Here is a 27,640-nt window from a genome sequence, read left to right on the forward strand (position 1 = left end):
AAAATGGTACGCTAAACGGTGATTTTGAGAAAAAAAAATAAATTAAGGCACTTTCTAGCCATTTTTCACCATCCGCCATTGTTTCTTCCCGGAAACGCATGTCTGCCAAGTGATATATGTACCGGCGCCTCTGATTGGCTAAAAAAAAAAGATCATGATAAACATTTCGTTTTGTAACACTTTCACCATGTGATTTCCGTTTCCTGTTCCCTTGTTTATGTTTACTTTCATTTTCACTTGTTGTTCGTGATTTTTTACAAAAAAGTAAAGTGGTAAGATTTTCCATGTATTTATACATATATGTAAGGGCGAAAACAAAATTTGGTAAGATCACAAATGGTTCGAGGTTGACAGGTATGAATACATGGAAAATCTTACCACTTTACTTTTTTGTAAAAAATCACGAACAACAAGTAGAAAATGAAAGTAAACATAAACAAGGGAACAGGAAACGGAAATCACATGGTGAAAGTGTTACAAAACGAAATGTTTATCATGATCTTTTTTTTTTAGCCAATCAGAGGCGCCGGTACATATATCACTTGGCAGACATGCGTTTCCGGGAAGAAACAATGGCGGATGGTGAAAAATGGCTAGAAAGTGCCTTAATTTATTTTTTTTTCTCAAAATCACCGTTTAGCGTACCATTTTCATGTGTACAGCGTACCAATATAAAAATGGGCTTTCAGTTGTACCAATTACGGCGAGAACGTACCAGTTGACAGGTATGCAATAATGTGCAGTCATTTTGTACACTAACATGTTCACATGCAGGATCTCAAGGCGGTTGACTACATTGTAACAATTGAGAAGATCAAGAGCCCAGAAAGCAGCAAGATCCACTATTTATCAAAAAAATAAAATTTAAAAAGACTTATATTCCGACAGAAATTACTAAAGCTTTTTAAACTTATTTATATAATCATCTCCATTACTCCTTTAAATGAGAAAAACAAACAAACAAACAACAACAACCCTTGCTGGCTTCCTTCCTTTTGCTATTGTAAATACGCAAATAATCTCACAGTATGATTTAGAGAGCATCAGATACTGTATTTTTGTTTCTATAAATTCCAGTGTTTTTTTTAAATAGTTTGGCCATGGGTGCAATTTATACTCCAGTGCAGTGCGACTATTAAATCATGACAGATTTTATTCTTAAACAAAACCGAAAGAGGGAGCTCCAGGTCTATGTTGATAATTTCAACAATTGCTGTGCATAGGCTGTTGGCTTAACCTGTCTGGGGGTGCCACAGCAGATGAACACGTAGAATCGCTTATAACTTATAAAAACAACTGAAAACAGAAACAAAATAATAATAAAAAATAATAAATTAAATTCAACAAATAATATATATAATATATTTTCAGCAACACGCTCATTTATTTATGTCTAAAATGTCTTTTCCTGTGTCTGTATTCTCACCTTCTTACTACCGTGACAGTGAAAGTATCCAATCTAAAAAATGAAAAGTGATGATTTCTTTAATATCAAAGTACTGATGCTTTGATGATGCAAATGATGTAAGCAAATTATAACGAAGCTGGCCTGCTCTACATAGAATGCCAGCAAGGCATTAACGTACTAACTATGTGTCACGTTTCCTTGAATCCTTCGTTAGAAAAGACTCAACAAGCGTTCCGAGATGGCAAAAAAATCAAAATGAACTATGACGGAAAATACTCCTACAGTCCTGTGTGCGACAAACTACACTTAACGAGAAAACTTAGTGATGCGGTCATCAGGCTTGACAATGCTGAATTTCATATTCATAAGATTATTCTTTGCAAGTGCAGCCAATACTTCAGGTGAGTTGACAAGTTCTTCATACACATCCTTATTTGAGCATTTTCAGAAGGGAAAACAGTTTGAATAATCTTCCATTTTTTTTTTGCATCAATGTTCAGTGCCCTCTTTCTACGTTGGTCAACACCAGACCAGCGAGTCTACGTCATACATGGCCTGACTGCTCAGTTAATGGAAATATTTTTGGATTTTGCGTATACCGGCTCCTTGCAGGTGACAAAAGACAATGTCAGTGATTTGTTGCTGGCCGCAGACCGTTTCAATTTAACGGGCATTGTCCAGACTTGCTGCACATTTCTAACCAAGCAGCTTTGTCCAGATAACTGCATTGGCATCTGGCAGTTGACAAGGAAATGCCACACCCCAGATCTACAACGCAATGCCTATCACTATATCCTCTATCACTTTGAGGATGTTGCAAGTTCAAGTGAATTCCAGCAACTCTCTGTAGAAGAGTTATGTGACATTCTAGAGCGGGATGACCTTTTGGTAAAAAAAGAGAATACTGTTTATGAGGCCGTTGTGCAATGGATCTCGCATGTACCTTGGGAACGAAGCGAAAACATGGCGGTGCTGCTTGCCAAAGTAAGTGAATAATCTTTGGTAACTATTTGCATCAATTTGGTTTGTAGTTGCAGCCTTTTTGGAGGCACTAAGAAGGGGTTTGGTGTGCGATTGACTTTAAAATTGGTGTTGCTCCCAACATTTTACTCTTAATTGTGCAGGTACGGCTTGCTCTAACAAGTGCGGAATTCATTGCAATCAAGGTGCTGACCAATGAGTTGATCCTTGACAGTAGCAAGTGCTTGGAGATGGTTGCCTTGGCTACCCGTGTCATGTACCATATGGCCACAACTTCGGTGTGTGCTTACCGTAACCTGGTGGCCCGACCTCGCCTACCTTCCGCCATCCTGCTGGCCATTGGCGGCTTCAGCAGCTCCAACCCCACGCATATCATTGAAGTATACGATGTGCACGCCAACACTTGGGCTGATCTGGTTAACAACATGGAGCAGCCCCAGGCTTACTTCGGCTCTGCTTTCCTTGGCAACTCTGTCTACTGTGTGGGCGGATTCGACGGTCGACGCCACTATAACACCGTTAGGCGCTTTGACGTGGGAACGTGCACCTGGCACCTGGTAGCGCCAATGCATTTTCGGCGGTGCTCGCTGAGTGTCACTGTCCTAAATGGGCGTTTGTATGCCATCGGGGGCGTGGATGGCCGGATTCGACTAAAAAACGCAGAGTACTATGTTCCTGAAACCAACCAGTGGACTCTAATTGCCAGTATGCATGAGCACAGGAGCGATGCTAGCTGCACCACCCTCAACAACAAGGTAATGTAGGTATTACTAAAATACATGCCAAGAACTAAACATAAAGAGGATACTACATCAAAAACAACAATATTATTGTATCATCTATATTACTCAAAATACAGTATATATTTACATACATTTAATACGAAACCTATTGGTTTTGACGACTAATTTTCCTTTTCAAAGTATGTAATATGTACAGTATGTCTTAATTCTTTGCTGTATTCTTTCCATTTGAAATCCAATTCAGCAGAGATGGTTTAGTTCAGATGATCTAATTAGCAATCATTATTTTACATATAATTTATAGATTCATAATCATCATGTTATTTTATGATCTATAATTACAATTTAATCCATGTTCATTTAATTTACTATCAATCAACATTATAATATGTAATATTCAAATGTCAGATGTGGGTTTGTAAAGGCCTTTGGGATTATTTTGATGATTTACGGTAGGTCTTTTATTCTGTAAATAAGTTCTCTTGGTTATATCAATCATTCTTGCCTTTGGGTCCCAGGTTTACGTGTGTGGTGGTTTTAATGGAAATGAACCATTGCGAACGGCAGAGTATTACAACCCAGAGACCAACCAGTGGACCAGGATCGTCTCAATGAACTGCTGTCGGAGTGGCACTGGAGTCGTCGCGTATGCTAACCACATTTATGCAGTATGTGCAATATCTGCTCTTAGTATTATTGGGATTGTCTGGGTACATTTACAAGGTCTAGGTTAATGAAATTTCGGGATCAGAATGCAAGAGACTACAGCAATTACACTGTTTTTTGTTTTCAATGTTTCACAGTGATTGGGCTGATCTTGCCGAATCACCTTAACCTTTGAGGCGGAACCATAAATGTGTCAAAAATCTTTGATCTAACCGTAATAATCGCTGTAGAAAGAATGAACACCAATAGCTCCAAATTACTATACTCAATACCCCAGTAATCTTGAGTTTTAAGAAAAATCCAGGGAGCAGCAAATCACATGCTTAGTATATTTATGAATACAACCAAGATTTCTTATTTTTAAGATCAAATTTGTGCACACAAATTTTATCGCGATAGTGAATCTTTGAATTGTTTGCTCTATTGAAATTACTGGTGCAGCCCAAACATTGTATTATCAAAATTGTATATGCCCCAAATTTAAAAAAATACATAGTGGGGTCTGCAACTTCTAACCTACCTCCTCCTGAAGATCGGTGGATTCGACGGCGACATGCGTCTGGACAGCGTGGAGGCGTATGACCCCGAGAAAGATGCTTGGATGCGTTTACCCTCCATGCAGTATCCACGCAGCAACTTTGGCATCCAGGTATTAGAGGATCGCCTCTTTGTGGCCGGGGGCAACACGGGTGTGTCGCCTACCAACCTAGTCGAGTACTACGACACCAGCTCGGCCATGTGGTTCCGTGCCTGCGACATGGCCGTCTCTCGGAGCGCGCTCAGTTGCTGCGTGGTGTCCGGCGTGGCTGATGTCGCCCATTTTGTGACTCTTCGCAGCAAACTGCCATGGCTTCACCTGGAGGAAGTAACTGTAGAAATGGAGGATGAATTTCAAACATAGACATGACTGCTGAGGGAAATGATTGTCTACTTTTCCTGTAATTGGCTGGAAACCAACGTAGGGTATCACTCGCTAACCAACATATGTTGTAAGATGATGTTATAATGATCTTTATTCGTATTTAGATTTATGGCCACAGATGTTACTTGCCATTGACCTAACTCCAACAGGATAGAAAAATCTGAAATACCCCTCGTCATTTTATTTAGATATACTGTCTATCTCCAGGAAGTGACATCTTCAAACCAAGACGCTCGAACCCAAAGGGAGAGAGGGTCGTCTGATCAGCCTCCCACACATAGATTGTTAGAACCATGTGCAAAGTAGAGTGTGGGGGACTTCAGTTTGGGGGGTGGCATATCAGAGGGTGCGCGAAGGACAAACGTCTTGAATAGCATGACATCATTTTGCACTAATATGATAATATATCTTCGGCGGTGCCAGCCATGAGAGGGGCCATAATCCGCCCGACGACCGCTTGAGATGTGAAGGGGGGAATAAATGGAGAAGTAAGGGAGGAAGAGAAGTGGAGCGCTGAAGGTTATTCCAGACATTATTCCTCAGACGGGAGGAGAAAGCAGAACATTTCCGACATCCCGTTAAGTAAAGATGGGGCAGCCGAGCTCCTTTTCTGGACATTTTTCATCTCGCCGCAACAAGGTGAGACAAGGAATGGAGTACACCCAAGGTGAAAGTGAAAGGAATTAAGTCAGAAATGTTGAGGGATAATGGCAAATTAGCAGAAGTTTAAGAAAGGAAAGGGAAATTAGGTCTTTAGAAAGACAAATGAGGGAGTTATTATGAAAAAATAAAGACTAAATCTTAGAGGGCGACCAACAGTTACAATTTGAGGGTGGGCCCACTGCCCAATTTTTAGTGGCTGGTAGCAAAGTATGAAAACTTCATTGAATATGGCAAGGTTGATTTTTTTTTCTTTTTGTATGAAATTCTTTCATTTATTTTCTGAAATTGTATGAAAAAATAATTTGAACTATGGGAAAATGTGACATTGAAAAATGACAGAAATGCAACCATACATTGTGAAATATCAAACATGGGCATCACACAGTAATGTCAAAAGTGGACCAGGAAAGTTTGTACATGTTGATACAAAATAGAGCTTTCATAAAAGCAGATGTGATTGTTTCCAATTTCGGTCAAACCATTATCAGTTTTGATTTTGTATACACAAGTGTTTTTTTTGTTTTGTTTTGCATCACTTCAGTCAACATATTGCACAGGCACACCCAAAACGGATACTTTGTATCAGCCGTTCTTTTGGCTGCAGTACAGTGAAAAAAGTAAGTGGCTTCTTGGGTGTCTGAGCATGAAATATGTCTCCATACGTTTCCATTTGGGTCAACTGGTTGGCTTGTTCAAATAAAAATACAAACAGACGAAATGCAACCTTGATGATCATATCATGGAAGTTTTCTTGACAACTTGGCCACTTAAGTTATGACTTAAACTTTGAATGTTCTGAAGGAACGTCAGATTTTTGGAGTGAAAATGATGTTGAATCAATCCTAATGCAAATTTGACGGGGAAATTTGGATCTGTACTACTTTGGGTTAGAAATCCTAAATTGGAAGCTGTACCCTGTGTTGAAGTGGATAACATAAAATAAATTATAAAATATAGGAAATGCAGAATTAGATTATCCTCTTTATGCACATTATTGCTCTAAGCCAGGGGTCGGGAACCTTTTATGACGAAGAGAGCCATAAACAATATATATTTTCAAATATTATTCCTTGAGAGTCATACTTAGAATTTAAAAGGAAAAATACATGAAAATGTGTGCATTTGTCAATCATTTTGCCATTTTGGAAAAAAAAGTGTCTGAAATCTTTTGACAACGTTATTTCACTGTTGCTAATCAATGCATATCAATGAGAGTATGCATGCAGAAGTGTCTAATGATGAAAATTTATGACTAAAAAGGCGCTAGAGATCATGTCGGCGCCACAGTTCCAGCGTGACGCTCCCATTGGTGCGTTCGGGACTTAGTTCTCTCACCAGCGATACCCAAATTTTACCACACAGGTTAGCGGAGAGCCATATACACACATCAAAAGAGCCACATATGGCTCCCGAGCCATAGGTTCCCCACCCCTGCTCTAAGCCAAGGGTGTCAATTACGTCGCTTTCGATCTACCGGAAAATCGCCAATGAACTATTGGTAGATCGGACAACAATAATATTTTGATACCTGCACTCCATCGACTTCTTTAGCTAGGCTCTTATGAATTTGGCAAGTCCGTCCTAAGCTTTAACATGAATCCAGAGCGGATTTTTCACAACCTTTTTTTGCCGTTGACATACATGTTGATAGTCTCATGGGAGGTATATCATTACATAATTGTGGCGCTTTCTCAGTGGCCAGTACAAAAAAGGTAGATCGTGGAAGGTTAACCCCTTGAAAACTTGATCCTGGAGCAAAAAAGTTTGAACAATCTAGCAGTAAGTAATTGGTAATAGCTCTCCACAAATGTATGTTAGAAGTTTTTTGGACAAATGAATGAAGTCATTCTTTTTAACCCAAAAATAAAATGTTGGTTTCGATTAAGAAGATTGTGCTTAACACATCATTATATAATTAGACCAAATAATTGGGCAGGTGTTGACACATGAACAATAGTTTCAAACTATAATGTATACCTGAAATGTAATATGGACTATAACATGGACCAGTAAAAAAGTTATCATTTGAAACCATACAATAATGTGAAACCCAAACCCCATCATTAAAACCCTAACATGAAATGATTATTAACAAACACAGAGCAAAAATACATTTAAAACTTCAGGAAATGTAAAATTGTATTATTTACCTTTGACTGGTGTTCTGAGCTGCACTGTGATTGGCCAGTATGTATTGTGGCCTGACAAACAATCTGTTTCCTATATAGTAGTGTATGAATGGCACACCAGCTGTACACACATAGGAAATCACTCTGGAATAGCAAAAAAATAACAACCATAAAGTAAAAAAATAAATAAAATACTTCCCAAAGCAATTCCCAGTGTTTTTTTTTTTTTTTGTTGCTGCAGAGCGGAAGCATTTGTTTCCAGGTTTTTCCATGTTGTTTCCTTGTTTTTCATATATTTTTTTGTTTACAGAATCAAAACAAGATCTGGAAGTGTCTGTAGCTTGATATGTTAAGACTCCGAAGTCAAAAGTGAGCGGTCGCTTGTTGTTCAATCCATCATGTGAATGCCATCATAAAAAGGCATTGCAGTCACGGGGGAATCTAGGGGTGGTCTGGGAGGTCTTGCTTCAATTACTCCATGTCACAACTTCCCTCTTTTTGTCCATAAAAATTCAAAAGAATCTGTCCTGGTGAAAACGTTCTGTCTTAAAAATCCAGCTCTTTCCACATGGAATTCTGAAACTTTGGTCCACAATGTTTTTTTTTCTCTTCTTTGTGTTTTTGAATAAAAATACAGTTAAATGTCCTTTTTTTTTTTTTTACAGATTTTCCACAATTTCAGTATAAATATGGGGGGACAAAAAACAATTCTACTGTGCAAGTGATGAGAAACATTTTAACACTTGAGGATCCGGATGGGGAGGTATTTCTGTCTTTTTTTTGCTGTTGATTTTCATTCAAACTGCAAGTCATAAAATGGACCAAAAAGCCAACTTTAAAAATCAGCATGATGCTTTGCTACCTGCTGACACTTCCGACCCCTGCTGTTCTGCGTAGTCAAGAAGCTGCCATGTTGCTGCAGTGTATGAAAATATGTTTTGTTTTGATACAAAATGTCAGAATAAAAGCAATGAATTTAGTCCACAAAAACATTTTTTTTCCTTTTTTTTGGTCAAAATCTCAATATATGTAAATTGTTTTGTCAGTCAGTCAAGCAGACACCAATGTCTGGCTGTCTGACCAAAATCAGACAAAATTGCGTGTCTGTAGTTAAAATTCACCCAAATTGGCCAATGTGGTTACTTAGACATTTACTGTAAGTTGATCCAATCATGACAGACCTACTTACTGAATGCCAATGGGTTAGACGTAGGTACACTTGGGGAATTAGGCACCATCATAGTCTGTATACACCCCTAAATGGCTGATTCAATGCTAAAGACCAACTTCCTGTTCGATTTTGACACGGGGAATTGTGAATTGTTCGTGTATCACCTGGAAATTGATATTTTTCACCAAATAAATGGATAGTGGAAGAGTGGTGGAGTGGTGCTTGGAACCTCAGGCTTCATGGTCGCTTGGATACAAAATGCCCAACAACCTATTCAACTTGGGAAAATGTCTTTGAGGCATTTGGAGCTCATCATGAAAAACATTGCCATTGAATTCGATGTCCATTTGTTTAAATGGTTTTGGAGTCCTATCACATGCATTTCTGGGATGGTTTAAGCTCCCCGAAACAACACTCGCTCCTCTTCTTGTTCTTCTTCTTTGATGATTGTAGTTAGTGTTTACTTGGTACATATTGCTAACAACAGCACATGTGGTTTTGCCTTCATACATGAGTCTGCATCCTCTGTGTGTGTCTTTGGGAGTGGTCAGAAGGGGGCGATGAGTAGGAAAAGCGAGTGGCTGCGTCATATTTTCCAAGACCCGCCTCGGGGCTCTGCTGCTCGGGTCCACTCCCTGGGCCTGTGGGATACATCTCGTAAGCCGGGCCCTCTTCTATGGGTGGTGCAAAGGCCACACGGTAGCCATGGTACTGCGAAGGGTATCCGTAGTTGTCATAGGCCATTTGGGTGCTGCCGTCCAACAACCCGCAATCCCCCGGATAGTCTCCGGCCGGATTGGTCGCCGCCTGCTGGGCAGCTGCCGCTCGAGACAGGGTACTGAAATGGGCATAGGTGGAGTGGGATATACGAGAAGGGGGACGCGGGTCATAGCAGCCGGCACGGGAGCCCGGAACGCCGCTAGGTGGGACTGCTCCACTAGGGGCGCCAGTCGGTGGGGCGGCCAGAGCGCTGCCGGCACCTGGCCCTTCTCTGGGCTTCGGGGTGCGGAAGTCTCCTTGCATGGGCACGGTGCGGGACTGAGGGCGGGCTTCATCGTGAGTGGTCGCTCGCACGTTGTAGTAACCATTGGTTGGATCCTGGAAGGTAAGACAAACAGATGAACTGGGAAAATTCTAGTTGGAATCCCCAACATTGGTATGAAATACTTGAAATTTGTCAGCATGAAATGGTCCAATGGCATGTTATGATGGAATTGCACGTTTTCTCACCTTGAGTTCATAGTCGTCATGAGAATCGCCTTCACTGCGCACTTCCTGCTTGAGGTCCACGTCATCTTTGAAGGGCTGAGTGGAGGGAGAGAGGGAGACAGAGGGCAGAAACTAAACCGTCAAACGACAAAACATACAGATGGACGGACGGAGAGAAAGAAGAGGGAGGAAGGGAGGGAGGGAGGGAGGGAGGTAGAGACGTCGGAATGTTGGAAAGAAGGGAAGAGAAGATAACTTTTATTTACTTAACTCAGTAAAAATAGATGCTTATTTATTTGTTGTAAATTAAGTCAGCAATTTGACAATGTCATGTGACATGTTTTGTTGTGTCTATTGATTTAAGAATTAAAAATTAATGACTTTTATGTCTTGCCTATGAAAATTTAGGAATTTCAACTTTCAATTTAGTTGATTAAAAAGGAATTATGCATTTAGTTTTGTTACTAATAGTAAAAACTTATCAAAGACAAAGAAACTAAGCTATTTTTTTGTTACATTTTTAAAATTATTTTAAAACACAAAAGTTTTTATTTATAATACCATATTTTATGCCCTATGACTGACTGACTGGCGACCAGTCTAGGGCATGGTAAGCCTTATGCCTGAAGTCCTTTGGGATTGGCTCCAGCAACTCCCGCAACCCTTGCGAGGATACGTGGTACGGAAGATGAATGAATGAATATATAATATAAAATATTAGTAAGATAAACAACTGTACTCATTTTTTTTCTAAAATGTTATATAATTAGTAAATGAATCAGAATGACCTTGAATTCAAATGAAGAAAGAAAATGAGAGCATTCTTATCAACAAATCACTATTCAATGTTATTTCTAATTGTAGATACATAATTATTGATTAAAACTAAACTGAATTACATTTGTATACTTTTCTTTCCTATGTATTCATTTATCACTTTGAATATTGTGATTGATTAATTCAAAATGATAATTAAAGTATTTTTATAGTTTAAGCCATCCTATAGCAAATTATAAAACATAAAAATCCTCTAAAAATTACAGGAATTATTCAATGATTTAAAAATAAATAAATTTTACATTGAACGTCATACCCAAATGAGCAATACGTTGGTTATGACAATTAAATTAGAATTAATTAACAAGTGACTTTTCTAAGGTTTTTATTGGTCAACTTTTGCCGGTCCTCACCGAGTACATGGCCTTGACCATGCGTGTTGCCGTGGAGACGTTAGCTGCCTCTTCTTCTAGACTATGTGTCTCCTTGTTGACCGTCTCTACTTTGATGTCAGCTTTACTCAGAGTGACCCCTCGACGACCTAGGAAGAGTTTTCAAGTGTCACCAACAACAAGTTTGAAAACATGAATGTTCTCCAAGCTTGAGAGTTGAGAGAAAACATTTGACATGTTTGACATGCTTGAATGAGGAATATCCTCATCCGCTTTGGTGGATCAAGCCCTTTGTGAAACCATTACAAGATAAAACTTCCAACACCGTAATTTGAGTATGTTAATAAATGATGCCATGGACTTCTACTTTGGAAATACACTGGTCCCTCGCTACTTCGCGGTTCAGCCACCGCGGATTCAGAGCTTTGCAGTTTTTTTTTGGAAAAAAAAAATACAAATATTACATTGAGGCCACATATTTTACAGTTTTTTTGTTATAACATGAAGTTCACTCTATCTACCCGTATTCTATATGGTGTACTGTATCCAGGGGGGTTAAAATAATATAATAATATACTTTTTTTTCATTTTACCGACTATAAGTCACACTTTTTAGTTTTTGGCTAAGCCAGGGACTTGTACACGGGTGCGAATTATATACGTCTTTTTTCCCCACTATGACTTGCAACAGTTTATGCAGGGTTTGTTCCTGGTTTTTGATAAATTAAAAAGTTTCCCCCAAAATGCAACATATACTCCAGTGCAATGATATATATTTTTCCCTATACATTGTACATTGTTTGGTTGGGCAGATTTATACTCAAGTGCGACTTATAGTCTGAAAAATACGAGAGTATTGACGCCCAATGATCACAGTTCAAACAGAGCAGACGTCTTTCCATGTAAATGGTAGGTTTTAAAACAGATATCCATCCCAATGAACTGAATGATAATTTCATCACATTGTTTCTCATATATTTAGTGATTCAGATTTTCTGTTAAAACAAGTCCCAAATTTATAGGTGTATTTTAAACACTTGCATCCATTAATTATTTTTGTTTTCTATCTCCCACCACATTTCCCCGCTGTTTGAAATAATTGTGCATCTTTTCAATTCACCGCCAACTCTTGAGGATTCACTCGTCATATTTTTCCTTCAACACAAACAGAATTCCCTCATTGGATTTAATGTTTGGAAGATTCAGATTATTCATACATTTCAATCCTCATTTTGTTTTCAGCTGCTTTCTCTAGTTGACATTATCAAAGATTATTCCAAGAATAATAAGAAGGCGGCACGTGGGTGTTTGGAGGCTGTTTGCCACGTTTGTATGAATATTCATTTGGCTCATTTGAATAAAACACTGAAGTAGACGGCATATGTCGCGAAAGCGGTGTGACAGATACGAAAGACTCACTGCTTTTGCGTTGGCGGTACAGGAAGAAGGCGATAGCTAGCAGCAGAATGAGCAGTAGGATGGACGAGCCCACCGTACTCCCGGCAATGATGCCCACCGGGACGATGTCTGAAAGGCACAAGAAAAATAAACTAAACAATGACAACTGTGACTTAACAAAACGAGAAATACAACAGACAAACAAAACCACCCAAAAAGAATTATAACATCTAACACAGGAATGGGCAAATTACGGCCCGCGGGCCACATACGGCCCATTAAGCTTTTTAATCCGGCCCGCCGACGTCGTCCAAATAATGATTTTTTTCCCCCAAGATGGCGCCATCACGCGGAAGCCAGTGGCAGTAGCTCTGTCCACTCTTATTTGTTTTTCGTGTTTTACAGCCCGTCTATCTTTTTTTTTAAATTACATTTTAATATTTCTTAATACATTCCTTTGAATGTGTTGTCCTAAAGTGAGAGCATGAGTTAATACAAAGAGAACTGAAAACTAGAAATTGAAAAGACTCTTTGGAATATAAGAGTCATGGAATAAAAAAATAAACTTGAGAAATACATTTAGTTAACCTTCAAAATCTTACTTAAAAACAGAAATTCTGACAATGTCTTTGTGTTTAGTGGAAGGTTTCTAACTGAAGAGTTAAATTTGCCATAAAGTTTTGACATACACTTTTGTATATTTTAGCTGGGTCCGCGACTAAGTAATACTCAGAGGCGACTTATGTTTTTCTTAGGCTACATTTACTTGAAAAACTATTGTGTTAACACAAACATATAGCCTATTGTTCTTCCGATTGTTACTTTTATTTATGTTCTTTCTAGGTTCCTGATAAAATTTAAAAAAATGTCCTCCTACACATGCAACTTATTTAATTTTCCTCTTCATTCCGCATTCTTCGGCTGTTGCGACGTATTATCCGAAAAAGGAGGTGCTTAATAAAGAGGATCTGCTATTAATTATGAATTCATAATAGAGATCTGATATATATATTTGGTTGGTTTCCATACCTGTCTCTTCTAGGGTGATGATCATGGTACGGGGTCCAAACGAGTTCCAGGCAGTGCAGTTGTACGGTGAATGAAAGTCGGACTCCATGACGTTGTTGATGGTGAGCGTGGAAAGGACGGCACCGCCCTGGGACGGAGGCTTGCTCTGCTCTACCGTGTAGCGCTCCATCAGTGTGCCTTTTTCCTTTTCCCATACATTCTCCTTCCATGCCCACACCTATATTTTAACACATCAACATCGTTAAGATTCTGATTGGTTAAAATAGTGCTGGTTTTGATAAAATGTCAGCCTCTATACCTGGGATCGGGAACCTTTTTGACGAAGAAAGCCACAAACAATTCATATTTTCCAAAGTTATTCCTTGAGAGCCATACTACGAATTTAAAAGTCAAAATACATACATGTAAACGAGTGTCTTTTCATTTTTTTGTAATTTCACTACTTTTAAAATGGAAAAAATGAATCTTTTTAAAAAGATTCTTATGCTGTTGCCAATCAATGTGGATGCATTCCAGAAGTCTACAGCGGGAAAAAAAAAATGAAGATTAAAGCAGTTCTAGATGTAGTATCTCAGTTCTGTCACCAGCGGTTCCCATATTTTAGCTCACAGGTTAGCAAAGAGCCAGATGCACTCATCAAAGGAGCCACATATGGCTCCCGAGCCATAGGTTCCCTACCCCTGCTCTATGCAGATGGCCGCTTCCTGTAATGACTAGCTTTTATATCATTTTTTATCCACGATTTCACATCAGAAAAAGGAAATTCAGTGTTTCAAATTATCAATGAATTTAAGATTCTTTCCATATATATACGATAAAATTATACTATGTCCCTTTACTGATGCAATTTGTTTCAATTGTATAAAACTGGTTGAAAATTGTTTTGAGTAAGTTAACCATATTGTATAGTAATTGGAAAGCGAAGTATAGTCTTGGACTGATTTATATTATAAATATACTGCATCACTTTGAAACTGGAGGAAATTGCATAGCATCCTAGTCAATGTGACTCCTTTCATTTCTGAAATAGATCGCATAGTTTGGGAGAAAATAAAATAAAAACAAGAACATATACTGTGATTGGTGTCTAAACAATAGACAAGGTCAGGAAAAGAATGGTCACCATAATTCCTAAATCTCTAACCCACCATTAAAGAGATTGCAACAACTGAAATTTAACTAAAATGTGAATAGTCACGCTCTAACGGTAGCTATAGTCCTTTCCACTGCACAAATTCCAAAAGATTTACCCTCTTTATGAAGAATAATGCGCACACAGACGGATTTATTTGGGAATATCTAGTGGTGCACACACATATGCACATTCCATTTTTGATAAATCCCTGTGTCTGTGCATTAAGCTGCAACTATAATGTCGTATCACATTATACGCTTGCAGCTCCTTGGCTGTGTGGCGGGGGTTCTGAAGCCTCCTAAAAGCTCTGATTTCTGTCATGTCGGCGCAGCAAAAATTGGATAATTGCCGCTGAGAGGTGCAGCTGAAGCGTCATTTAGGGGGGAGGGGAGGGTTGGCGATTGCGATTATTCTCACGCTTGCAAGGTTTGAAATTATCCTTCACTTTGTGCCTGAGTGTAGTTCAATCAAGTGTTCTTTGAAGAGTGTGTGTGTGTGTGGGGGGGGGGGGCTGAATAGGTTTTAACACATTTCTTTAAAGAATAAAAATGGCGCTGCATTCTGAAGGTGGCAAACAAAACACTTGATGCGCAATAATCTGAGCCGGTGTGAAAATAAGACATAGAAAATGTTTTTTTTTCTTTTTCCAATTGAGTTACTCGCGCCAATTACTTTTCGAAAGATGGTAGAAATGAAAGACCGATTCCATGCGAGTAGACCTACAATTTTATCAGGTGGGGGCGTGCTGGCGATGTAGCACTTGATCTCGCCTCGCTCACCCCTCACGGCATACTGGACTGGATCGCTGGAGATTATGGGTGGCCCTGATGAGGAAAAGTGTAAAAAACAAAAAAAAAGTGGATAGCAAATATTATTTACGTATTTTCCACATTCTAAGGCGCAACTATAAGACTTTTTGAAAATCCGGTGCTGTAGGTGTGAGCATGGAAGGTGCACCCTATAATCCAATGCACCTTATATATGGTTCAATTAGTGATCATTGTATTAAATTCCTTGTAAATCACCTCCATCTGGTTGATGTATAAAACACAACTCCTAACCACTATTACTATAACTCTTACTATTACTAATACAATTACAACTACTCTTACAATTACTATCACTGACACTATCATCATTACTAACACTATTATTATCATTATCACTGTGACTGTAACTCTCACTCTCACTACCTCTACCACTACCACAATCACAATCACAATCACAATCACAACCACTACCACAATCATTACCACAATCACTATCACTGTCACAGTCACAATCGCAAACACAGTCAGAATGACAATCACAATCACAATGACAATCACTACCACAACCACCATCACCATTACTATCACTATCACTATCACCATCACCATCACCATTACTATCACTATCACTAAGTGAACTCTTTTAGATAATTACATTTTACGTTTTTTTTATTGTTATTAAAAATGGACTGGGAATTTTCTTTTGTTAGGTTTCAATTGCAGACATAGAACAGACCAATGAAACACAAACATGATTTTTGATTCTAGTGTTGAGTTATAAGTGTAGGAAGGGTGGTTGTAGGTCAGAGCGGCTATTGAGTAAATAGTAAAATAATAGTTTACTAAGAAGGTAAAAATCCTGCCAGAATGGAAAAAAGCTGACAGCAACTCACCATTGACCGTGAGCGTCACTTCAGTCTCACCCACACCGATGCGAGGCACGATGGCCTTGCACACATATTGGCCAGCGTCTGCTTGGCCCACCGACTTCAAGTACAGCTGGTTATTGTTACTAAGCACCTGCACGCACAGACGGACAAACAAACATAGACAGACAAGCATAAACAAGAGAAAACAGCAGAGTCTTCTTGAGAGGCAAAAAAGCTGAGCCAGACAGGGCTGGCGAGAGCAGCATATTTAATTTATAAAACATGTTGATTTACTTAGCAGGCTCCATTAGCTTTTTTTCCTGGAGCTTTCTCTTAAACTGTTGAGCATGAATTAAAGATTTAAGACACAGAGAGTCTTTCTACAAAGTGTCTGCTTTACAACTAAGCAAACATTTATGAAGTCTGGCTTTTTTCTTTGTCAGCCGCCCCAATAAATGCATAGACACTGGCATTCTGGGGAATTTTTGACATTTTAGTGAAGGATTTAACCTTTGTGTTGCTGTCCAACTGTACCCAATGTTGCTTTTTTAAATAGTATGTACAGTAGAATAGTCCCAATTTAGAGTTGTGCCTTCATTTTAGTGTCTAACATTGTGCCACAACAGCAACTGAGCTCTACTTACAGAAATGCAGTAAAAAGTGTGTTAATTAGTCACAAGTACAACCTGCAAACTGTGTGGTAAAGTATATTGGTCGTTAGATAGCATAAAAAGTACCTGAGATTAAAGAAAATATGTTCCATGATTTTTTTGGTGCTTGTTTGAGTAGTAAAAAAAAGAAAAATAAATAGTATAATTGGGTGAATTTGAAATTAGCTCTATCTGCTACAATCTGGGGCACTAAAACTGACAGCCTTATTGGAATTAGAGCTACTCCTAATGGGTGACTATTATAAATGCGACATTAGGATAAGTAAATAGGAAGGTAGGTCAATATTTCACCATATTAGAGCCCTTCTTGGTCCAAGTTAGGGTGAGAGGTGGGTTTCCAGACCACTTGCAATTCAGGGTGACATCAGAGTGTACATCCACTGCGATAGGTCGTGGTTCTACCACCAAGATGGGTCCAACTGGGATGAAAAGAGGAGAAATTGAGTCAGTAGTTTGTAGGTGGGTATCAAGTCAGGCTGGCTAAATTGTAGGCAAATTAAATGAATGGACTCTGCATGTCCTATTTCTTGTATGATTTCGATTTATTTCCAAATTCTGTCCTCTTTGTCGCATAGAAAAAGAGCACGACTTTACTATTTACTCGTTTCATTGTTGAGATGATTATATAGGTGATTGCATATGTTACTGGGGTAAAAAAAACAAAAAACAAATACTAGTTCAATCCTATTTACAGTGTACGTCCACCAGGATGCTGACGTTGGTGCTGCCCACTGCATTGAACACCTGACAGGACACAGGTTCAGTGAAGAAGGAGTGGTCGGCTGTGGTGGCAAAAATGCTCTCTCTGGCACCTTCAAGCAAGACACCACCCTTCGCCCACCTGACAGACACACGGTTGATAGAACGTTTAAGTCAAATTAAACAATGAGTATGGCGACAGGTTGTCCGGACCTGAAGCCCATGATGGGCGGATTGGCGGTGGCCTGGCAGGTGAAGGTGACCCTCTCTCCTTCAAGAACTGAGCGAGGCTCAATGGACAACGTCACTGTCGGGGGATCTGGAAACAATACCACACGTAGACCATAATGTGTTTCCTTTGCTGGAGAATAAACATTTACATTGAAATTGCTGTATATAAGCAAGAACATTGGCAGCAGTTATATCACAGTGTAATCAGATTCAGACCAAAATTAAGATTGTGGTTCACAACACATAACGTAAATAATAATTCCCCCATTTATTATTGCAATGCCATGTTTCTTGCTTGTATACAATTTCCCTGGTTTCATGTTTAAATCAGAGGCATCCAAACTACCACCCGTGGACCGACTGTGGAAGTCCAATTTTTTAGGCAAGCACAAACATCTTGAATAAAGTGTACATTTAGGTATTCTCAGGGTAAACACTAGATCAGGGGTCGGGAACCTTTTTGACAGAGAGAGTCATAAACAATTGATATTTTCAATTGTTATTCATTGAGAGCCATACTCAGAATTTACTTGAAGTAAATATACATGAAAACGCGTCCATTTTTAGTCATTTCACTGCCTTTAAAGTAGAAAAAGTCTCAGAATTATGTTGACAAATTTGTCACCCTGATGCTAATCAATGGGATGCATGCAGAAAGGTTTAATTAAAAACTGTAAGATTAAAGAGACTCTAGACTAATGTCCAGATTTTAGCTCACAGTTTTAGCAGAGAGCCATAAGCACCCATCAAAAGAGCCAAATGTGGCTCCCAAACCATAGGTTCCCTACCCCTGTACTAGATGAAGGGAGTCAATTAAACAGTGCAAGTTCTTTTATTCATCTTCCATACTACAAATCCTCGCAAGCCTATCCCAGTCGACTTTGGGCGAATGGCAGACTACACCCTCGACTGGTCCCCAGTCAGCCATAGGGCACAAAGAGAGACAGACACCAATTCCCACTCACAATCACACATCCACCAAGCGGGAATCGATCACATGCTTGCCCGCACAAAAGTCAGGCGAGTCAACCCCTACTCCCTTAAGTGTTGTCCTTTAACTCAAAATCTGGCAGAATGTTGGAATCAATTTAGAAAACTGGGTAGAGTCTCAGTATTTTGTTCTACATAAATAAAGTCCAATTTGAGTGGGGGGTCAAATAAACAATCGCTACTAGCCCTCCGTGTAAAAATGGATTGGATGTCGATTGCAGCCAATGAAATAAATAAGCATAAATAATTAAAAAGTCTTGATTTACCAGATTTCAATGCCTTAGTTAACAAGGGAGGATTTTAAGTTGGCTCTTGCAGACTTTTTTTGCGAGCGGGCCTTAGAGAAAGAAGTTTGAACACCTCTGGTTTAGCTTATAAAGAATGTTCATGACATTTTTATCAGAACTTACGATGCACGTTGAGCATGACATTGGCCCGCTTGCCCATGGGCACAGCCGGGTTGCTGGCGACACACGTGTAGTTGCTGTGGCTGTCAATGTCCAACGGCACAATCGGCAAGTAGCTCCTGGTGGTCACCCTCTTTCGGTCTGGAAGCACCTCCTGTGGATAGCATGGAAGCATTCATGTGACATATTTTTACTTGTTTTATTTGTTTTTAGGTGTGCAAATAGAGCAACAATACGATTTGGAGGAGTGTGAGAAGATGTCAAAACATGTGCGTTGGAGTGTGTGAGTCAATGTTTGCTACTACGTGCGCATATGAGAGCCGCGTGGTAAAATTTCACTGTGGAGTTGCGAATATTAGAGTAAGAGAAGAGGCGAGGGAGAATGTGAATGAGAATGTGAGAGAGAGAGAAAGAGAAGGAGAGCGAGCATGTGTACATGCAGAAGTGGGAGTAAGAGGGCAAAGTGTTCGTATAATGCAAATGATGACATTTAAAAGGTTAGGTGCTCTACCGCTTGTTAAACTGATTATGAAAACATACATGTTACAAAAGCAACTGCATTATGTCACATTCAGTAAAGACCCTTTCAGTAATTGTGAAGAAACATAGAGTATAATCAATCCATTGTATGTAGACCAGGGGTCAGAAATTCCGGTCTTCGAAGGCCACTATCTAGTCTGTTTCTGCCCATCTAACACAAGTAAATCAAATAACCAGGATAATTATCATGCTTCTGGAGAGCTTGGTGAGGAGTTGATGAGATTTGAAGATTAGACTGGGTAGTGGTCCTTGAGAACTGGAGTTGGTGACCTTTGATGCACTTGTTTTTAATAACTACAAAAAAATGGGTACATCAAATATGTAAATTGATGGGAGTTATAAATTGTCTTTACTGATTTTAAAAACTGTATGTAACGAACAATGTATGTAGGGGTGAAAGAAGTTGTCTTTAATGAGTATGTATACTTATGATACAAAAAAACTTGTGGAAATATCACCAAAACACATCAGTTACAAGTGACTACTTTTTCTTTTCTAATTGTCTGTGCTAAATAGTTGTCTTTAAAATGTTAGTGCACAGGACTCCTAAACCAGCATCTGTGTGGTAGGGAAATACTCTCTAATTCCTCTTTTTTAGTGCCTTTTTGTGACAAAAAACACTAGAATGTGCCAACAAAGAAGCTGATGTAGCTTTGCTGGGACTTTAAAGTGAACTTGTTCTGCTTTTGTAGCGGAATTTGTGGCATAACCCCTCTTTAATCCAGCACTCGGTGCATAAGATTAAACACAGATCTGCTGGATTCATCTGTTTGTTCATTTCCCTTCCCATGGAAGTGTTCAGATTTCATGTCTTTTCCTAAATGGATTCATTTGCCTATCATGACTTAAGATAAAAGACAAGTCATTAGACAACCCTCTCACGTGACAACAGGGTTCCAAAAACATCTGAAAAAATATCCACTACTTATCTAACAACATTTCAGCTTCACTAGCTCTAGTTTACACATATTAGTGGTTACCAAACTATTTTTATAAAGGTAACATAGTAAGCATAATCGACCGATCAGGTTTTTTATTTTATTTTTGTGACTATTTTCATCGTATGCTTTTTTTGTGGGAAAATCACATAGAATTACGTAGACAAATATTTTTGTAACTATTTTTTGTAAATCTGCAATACTAAAAATATATTTTTGTACTCCAGTGATTGAGTAAGATTCCAAATTCCTGAAAAGAACCATAAACCACTAAAAATGAACCAATTGAAAGAACCCTTCATGAATTTTACGACGTGCAGACGGGCGCAGACACTTACAGAATCCTAGCAATGTAAGATTTTTGTTGATCGTCGATGCGATACCGTAGTGACATCAGGGGGTGCGGACAATCTCGCGACATTCGTCATCTAATGAAGTCATCTAGTGACATCATGAATTTTACGAGGCGCAGACGGGCGCAGACACTTACAGAATCCTGCCTATCAACGACCTCGGATCGAATAACGTGCCCCTTCGGAAGATTAATTTTTTTCAGCGTCGACTGCCCCTTTTCCCGCTATAAGAGACTCATTAGTAAAGCTCTACCTACTAACGTTACTTGATAATGAAAAGTATTAATGGTAGCCCCATGTCCCTCTTTCCCAACGCAGGGCCGCCCAGTTGCAAAAACCGCTGGCCTAAATTAAACTTAGTCAAGGTCTTTTTTTAAGTGTGGGATGAAGTGTGTGAGTCACCGTGGATTGGTGGGCACCGTCAATGAGCAGTCCGTTTTTGATCCACTGAATGTGTGCTGCTGGCTTGGCTCCTCGAGTGACGCAGGTGAGGTTGTGTGGAGTGCCTGCCATGAGCAACAGCTCTGGGGTGCCCTCCACCACCGGATCCTCGGGTGGGACTGGAAGGTGAAGACACAAACAGGTTTACTCACTCGCATTATTAGTCATGCCTGCGTGTACCCAAGCTGTTGAGGGAAAAAAACAAATTTTCTTCTACAAGTGAAGGAAGGTACATAGACACATAAAATAATTGACATATTAACATATTAATACACAGTTGATATACAGACCACATGACTGAAAATTCCACACTGATTTGCCTTTTGATCTCCCTCTCCATTCTTCCCAAACATGGCCCCAAAATGGTCAAACTCCTCCACTTGGAGAAAGACCACACCACTGACATGGAGAACCCAGTCCGCCTTTTTCCAGCTAAGAACCAGTTCTGTAAGTGCCCATACTCATTTATAATGCTTGACACTTATGCTATAAACCACGATAGTACGAGTTTGAGATTTAGGTTTGATGAAGCTAAAGGAATAACATTGTCTAGAAAAAAAAAAAAATCAGAGATGCAATAATACACCAAAAGAAGGCCCTGAGACCAAGGAGCCTTTTAACCACATCATTGAGTTCAATGAAGAAATCAATGAGACCCAAGTCACTGACCACATAATATTTTTGAAATAACTTATTATTGTGCCACCAAAGTCTGCTCTTTGCCGAGTTTTTGCCTCCAAAACCATAAAATTTACTTTATGCTTGGCCAACCGATAGCCATCGGCAGCCTCTGAAATCCCATAACCCAAAACATTCTGATAGGACTCTTTCTTCCGCTTGATTGCATCCCTTAACAGTTATGTCTGGGATTGTCACCACAACAGATACAAACTATCTTATGAACATCTGGGCCACTTCAGCAAAGCGCAGCACATAGTTCACAACGATTCAATGTCCCTCCTTTCTCTCTTGCCATTGCCAACATTCTATCAGTGCAGCATTGAAGGTTCTCCCGATAGAGGACTTTCCCCGGAAACTTCTGCATCTACCGGGCCAGATTATCGTCTTCCCCTTCCATTGGAGCCAATTCACCACCAGGTGGTGATCAGCTGACAGCAAAACAAGTGCTCAAGCAGAGGTCTTGCAACTCAACTTGGTGTCAATTGACTAATTTTGATTATCTCTTTCTAGATCAACCTTTGATGAAAAACCAAGCACCTCACATTTATAAGAATTTTTCAATTGACAAATTACAGTGAACTGATCGTGACTTACTGAGAACATTGAGCTTGGCTCTCCGAGAGCGAAGGGCGGCCTCGGTGGCTTGACACTCGTACAGAGAGTCATCAGAGAGCTCAGCGCGGGAGATCTCCAAGTTATACTGGCCTGTGTCCAGAGCCCGGAGTATTCGGTACCGGGGCCAAGCTGCAAAAAAATGGAGACAACACAACAGTAAAACATCAGTCGAGGCTTTACAAACATACTGCGTCTTTTTTGATGCATTTGAAGGCCCCTAGAATAACAAACACAGTCGCTAAAAATATGCTCCCGCTACATTTAATTAGGACAGGAATTCCCAAACTGTGTTACGTGTATCCCAGGGCCTATAAAAGATTACAAGTCTTGTAAACAAAACACAAAGAGAAATTGATAGCTGAAAAAAAACAATGTTGTTTGGGTTATGTGAGAATTATTGAAATGAAACTACATTTAGGCCACCCTGTTCACATATTAGATACTATGAGCAAGAAAAAAAACATTGCAAATCAGTTTCCCATCAGTCTTGTAAACCTTTAATAAACCTTTAATAATTCTCTAGTTGGAGTTGGCTAAAATTAATTTACTGAAAGTCAGACTAGGGGGAAAATGACCATGGATAATTGAGACTTTTTCATGCAACCTTCTATTTAAAAAACAATTTCAGGGTACTCAGTACAACTCCTATCAAGGTCTGGAAATTTTAAATGACTTTCAAGGATGGATCACTAAAAGTTCAAGTGCCACTTCAAACACAAAGATCTGACTTCCTTTTTAATTTGGGGGGCTTGAATTACCTGTTATTAAAAAAAATGTTAGCCCAATTAAAGAGGGATTAAAGAAACATGTCCAACGGGCTGATTTTTCAAGTAGTGCAATTTTTATCCTTCTTGGTATATGATAAAAGAATTCCCGAGTGGTCAGCACGTTGGCCTCACAGTTCTGGGGTCAAGTGTTTATATGATCCCCCAATCGGTCTTCACTGTGTGGAGTTTGCATTTTCTCCCCAGGCTTTAGTGGGTTTTCTCCGGGTTCTCCGGTTTCCTCCCACATCCCAAAAACAGCACGATACGTTGGTTGGGTTGAACACTCTAAAATTGACCCTAGGTATGAGTGTGAGCGTGAATAGTTGGCTGTCTCATTGTACCCTGCGATAGGCTCTACCACTGCCCGTGAAGTTTTTAAAAAATGCTGCTTTCGAAGACATAACTATGCAAGAGACGTCCCACAAGGGGGCGTTCATTGGCATGTGCTTGAGGGCATTACATCATAGATTCAGATGGCAGTCGAGCTGGTGGTTTGCAGCAAAAAAGAGAAAAAAGGGAAGGGTTATGTTCGGTCCGAAGGGGGCAACGCTGGACAAAAGTATTATAGGAGATTACATCATCTTCTCAGGCACTTCACGGCATAGCAACCCGAAAGGTGACGGCACCCTGGGGAGATGGGAGAGAGTGGGAGAAGAGCGGGAAGAGGGTGGAGAGAAAAGAAACTCTGGCAAAAGAGGAACACATGACAGGAATGTTGGTAAAATGCTCATATACTAACAGATTTGTGATAGATGTTTCTACATACTGCATGTAATAAAATGCATGGGTTTTCTTTGGGTACTCCAGTTTCCTCCCACTCCCCACCCCCCAAAAACATGCACAGTAGGCTGTTTGAACACTCTAAATTGCCCCTAGATAAGAGTGTGCGCGGTGGCCAGGTCACCGTAGCGAAAAAGATCTTGATCTCAACGGGTTCTATCTGGTTAAATAAAGGTTAAATGAAAATAAAATACAAGCGTTTGAAATCACAGAAAGTGTGATACAATGTTGTCCAAATAGCTTTTTATTTTCTCCAGATGGCGCCGTCATTCGGAAGCCAGTGGCAGTAGCTCTGTCCACTCTTATTTGTTTTTCGTCTTTTACAGCCCGTCTATCTTTTTTAAAATGACATTCTAATATTTCTTAATACATTCCTTTTTACTTTACTTTGTACTTTATACTTTTTACTTTAATGATGAGTGATGAGCATGTTAACACTTTAGTCCTGTTTTCTGTTTGTTTTATATGTACTGTTAACGGATGCACTTTTTTATATGTATCGTATCTTGTGCTGACCCGGCCCATCCGTCAAATTTTTAAAGTCAATGTGGCCCCCGGGCCTAAAATTTTGCCCACCCCTGTGATAACGCCACTGATGATAGTGTGTTTATGTTAACCTTTGCAGAACATATATTAATTTTTCAAAACTTCTAAAACGATTATGATTCACATTTGAACGGAATAGTATGTGATTAAAGGATTAGTGGAATTATTTAAGGGTATTTCATTTTCTTGATCAGCTCATAGAGGTCAGGTAACTCTCCTGCCAAATTGTGAGGCCTCCCCTTTGTACACCTCACACGTCCAGCTATCAAATAGGGCTAGAACGCCGATAAAAGGCGATAAGCTCTACACAAACGCTCCGAGGCACATTCTCTCCCACCACAATTAATAAACAGCACACATTTTGTCCACGGGAGACGCTAAAGTGATTATAAAGCCGCTATTAAGCCGCGGCACTTGACATTTAATAACTTTTTATTGAGATTCTGGCAGCGACCGCAGATGCCGCCACGCTCGCCTCGGACAATAAAAAGCCAGAAAGAGAGGTCTTCCATTCTTCAAGTGTCACGGCAACGTTTATCACCGCTCGTAAAGACAACGAGAAAGACTCAGCCAGGGCCGAGCGATATGGAGCCACGTCGCCGGTCATTTTCTCTTTTAGTCTAGCGACTAGCATCGTTTTCCGCATGAAGGACTCAGATGAGTGAGTTTGGGAACAATACTAGAATTTGCCGTTATTAAAACGTTTAGTACAATATTTCCCACAGTGCACTCTGCGCAAAGAATAGACCAATGAGAGGCATAGAGTATATTTGGCAAAAGAACTATCAGAGCCCATGACATTGGATACCTTTTACTATGCTAAAATTACATTGACGATTAGGACAATTCCTGTTCTAGGATACTACCCCGCTCAGAACGTTTTGTCCAATGATTGAATAACATTTGCACACCTGTAGCTTTATTGTGAAATCCTCATTTGCATAAATTGCAATGTGAAAAGAAACTGCAACAAAAAAGTTCAAAACAAATGTATTTTCATTCGGACCAAAGAAAGAAAGCAAACAATGGACTTGCCTATCGTTTAACAATTTTTATTTGGTTATTTATTCATTTTATTTCATTAATTATTTTATCTAAAATATATTATTTTACATTTTAGAATAATTACTACTATAATAAATCATTAAATGCAATTAAATTATGAATTCTCAGCTTTCTTTTATTAAACACTACATTAACCAAGAATCCAGAATACTTGCTTTCTAGTAAATCAAAAATCCATTACCTCGTAGGCCCTCGCCAACACCAAGCGCCAGACCATCTTTGGTCCACTGGACGATACCACTGTAGTTGAAGACCACGCAGGAGAGGACCACCCGCTCCCCTAAAACCACAGACTGGTCAGCTGGCTCCTGGGAGAAGCGAATGCTTCGCACTGTCAACAAACAGAGGTAAAAGGTATTTCTTTGAATGAAATGTATCGTTAAGAGGTAAATATAACATTTTGATGTCAGGTCTGGGTGGTGACATATTATGTAATGCTTTCATACCACAAAACAGTTCAGCATCATCTTATCAAATATAATAATAATTATTTCGTGCCTTCAATGTCCAAAGTGATGTCTTTCAGCGTGTTGGCATCAATTAAGTTGAACTCATCAGACTATAAAATATTCAGTAGTAATAGGAATGTGACCACTTCCTTTTCTGGCACAAAGGCTCTTTTAAACAACAACAGTCTCATTAGCATTCTAGTCTTGTGTTAGTTTTTTTATCCTTCACAACGTCTTTTCAAGGTCCCTCGGCATATTTTGCTGGTACTTGAGTGTTTCTGTTGCATGTGTGTGTGTGTGTGTATGAAGGCAATTTTTTTGTTGTTGTGAGAACATCACTGCAGAAGGACCCCCCCCCCCCCCCCTTTACCCCTCCTCACTACCGCCACCACCACAATCACACAGTACAAAGGATTCTGCTTACACGCTTGCGTTTCCCCCTGACAAAATAAGCCTTTTGGCTACCACAGCACCCCGCTGGAGCGCACAACGTGTAAAGACTACAAGTGTAGCATGAGCATGGGCAAGAACACACAATCACACACACACAGTCACGCACACAGTGTCAGGTACGGAGGCGACAGTTTGCAGCCGTTTGCATCATCAGGTGATGTTGTTTCATATTCTGAAAGCAAGTCTTGCACGCTAATTAAGGACAGGCTACAGAGAGAGCAGACATTTTATATACACATGCAAGCCAACAACAACACACACACATACCTTCACAATCACACACATTCCCCAGACAGATACACACTATGACACACACACAGGCGGAATGCTGTGAGTAATTCATAGCACAAAGCGAGTCACAAAGTGATTCTACGCCGTCACACACAAGTTGAGGTGTTTGTTTTCCCCTTGGGCTCTTCTGTGCTTCGAACCCTCTTTAAAACAATCCCATTAGTTAATGAAGGCGACGGTGGCAACTAATGAGGCAAGCGGCAAAGTCCCCGTAGCTGCAAGGTGGAAGCAGTGAGAAAGACTAAGACGAGTGTGCAAACGTATGCTTTTGATGTTTGACTACCTTTAGTTGATATGGATATATGCCAAATTCTGGGAATGGCCAAAACCAGCCTAAAATGTTCAAAGAAAGGCAAAATGGCTGGCTGCCTGTGTCCTTTCAGACATGGCAGTTGTAGATATTTTGGAGTCTATTAAAAATTAACAAACCCATCAAATTTGATGTTACTAAACAAAGATAG

The 27,640-nt window shown here is 39.6% G+C and overlaps 2 protein-coding genes across 3 annotated transcripts in view; one reads left to right on the forward strand and one right to left on the reverse strand.

The window, feature by feature from the left end:
- Positions 1 to 1,577: 1,577 nt before the first annotated feature.
- On the forward strand, positions 1,578 to 6,262 carry LOC144201659 (kelch-like protein 10). Its single transcript, XM_077724407.1, has 5 exons — positions 1,578 to 1,809; positions 1,909 to 2,392; positions 2,533 to 3,144; positions 3,651 to 3,800; positions 4,331 to 6,262. The coding sequence occupies exons 1-5, from the start codon at positions 1,592 to 1,594 to the stop codon at positions 4,697 to 4,699; spliced, it is 1,833 nt and encodes a 610-aa protein (XP_077580533.1). The 5' UTR covers positions 1,578 to 1,591; the 3' UTR covers positions 4,700 to 6,262.
- Positions 4,794 to 27,640, reverse strand: part of kirrel1b (kirre like nephrin family adhesion molecule 1b) — a 49,779-nt gene continuing 26,932 nt past the window's right edge. Inside the window, exons 2-15 of one of the 2 annotated variants that reach the window (XM_077724406.1) lie at positions 26,168 to 26,317; positions 22,808 to 22,957; positions 21,494 to 21,651; positions 19,264 to 19,414; positions 17,846 to 17,951; positions 17,626 to 17,774; positions 17,225 to 17,352; positions 16,287 to 16,413; positions 15,347 to 15,447; positions 13,489 to 13,705; positions 12,481 to 12,588; positions 11,083 to 11,210; positions 9,914 to 9,988; positions 4,794 to 9,781 (exon numbers count right to left, since the gene is read on the reverse strand). In XM_077724406.1, coding sequence (XP_077580532.1) covers positions 9,188 to 9,781; positions 9,914 to 9,988; positions 11,083 to 11,210; positions 12,481 to 12,588; positions 13,489 to 13,705; positions 15,347 to 15,447; positions 16,287 to 16,413; positions 17,225 to 17,352; positions 17,626 to 17,774; positions 17,846 to 17,951; positions 19,264 to 19,414; positions 21,494 to 21,651; positions 22,808 to 22,957; positions 26,168 to 26,317 — 2,342 coding nt within the window. In that variant the 3' untranslated portion in view covers positions 4,794 to 9,187. Of the gene's footprint in view, positions 9,782 to 9,913; positions 10,025 to 11,082; positions 11,211 to 12,480; positions 12,589 to 13,488; positions 13,706 to 15,346; positions 15,448 to 16,286; positions 16,414 to 17,224; positions 17,353 to 17,625; positions 17,775 to 17,845; positions 17,952 to 19,263; positions 19,415 to 21,493; positions 21,652 to 22,807; positions 22,958 to 26,167; positions 26,318 to 27,640 lie in introns of both variants that reach the window. The other variant, XM_077724405.1, reaches the window with a different exon arrangement.

This window comes from Stigmatopora nigra, chromosome 9 (genome assembly GCF_051989575.1).
Source record: "Stigmatopora nigra isolate UIUO_SnigA chromosome 9, RoL_Snig_1.1, whole genome shotgun sequence".
Taxonomy (NCBI): Eukaryota; Metazoa; Chordata; class Actinopteri; order Syngnathiformes; family Syngnathidae; genus Stigmatopora; species Stigmatopora nigra.

Coding starts and splice junctions, on each gene's coding strand:
- LOC144201659 (XM_077724407.1), top strand. CDS start 1,592: ATGTGTCACGTTTCCTTGAATCCTTCGTTAGAAAAGACTCAACAAGCG. Junction 1,810..1,908: donor AAGTGCAGCCAATACTTCAG/GTGAGTTGACAA, acceptor ATCAATGTTCAG/TGCCCTCTTTCTACGTTGGT. Junction 3,801..4,330: donor ATGCTAACCACATTTATGCA/GTATGTGCAATA, acceptor CTCCTCCTGAAG/ATCGGTGGATTCGACGGCGA.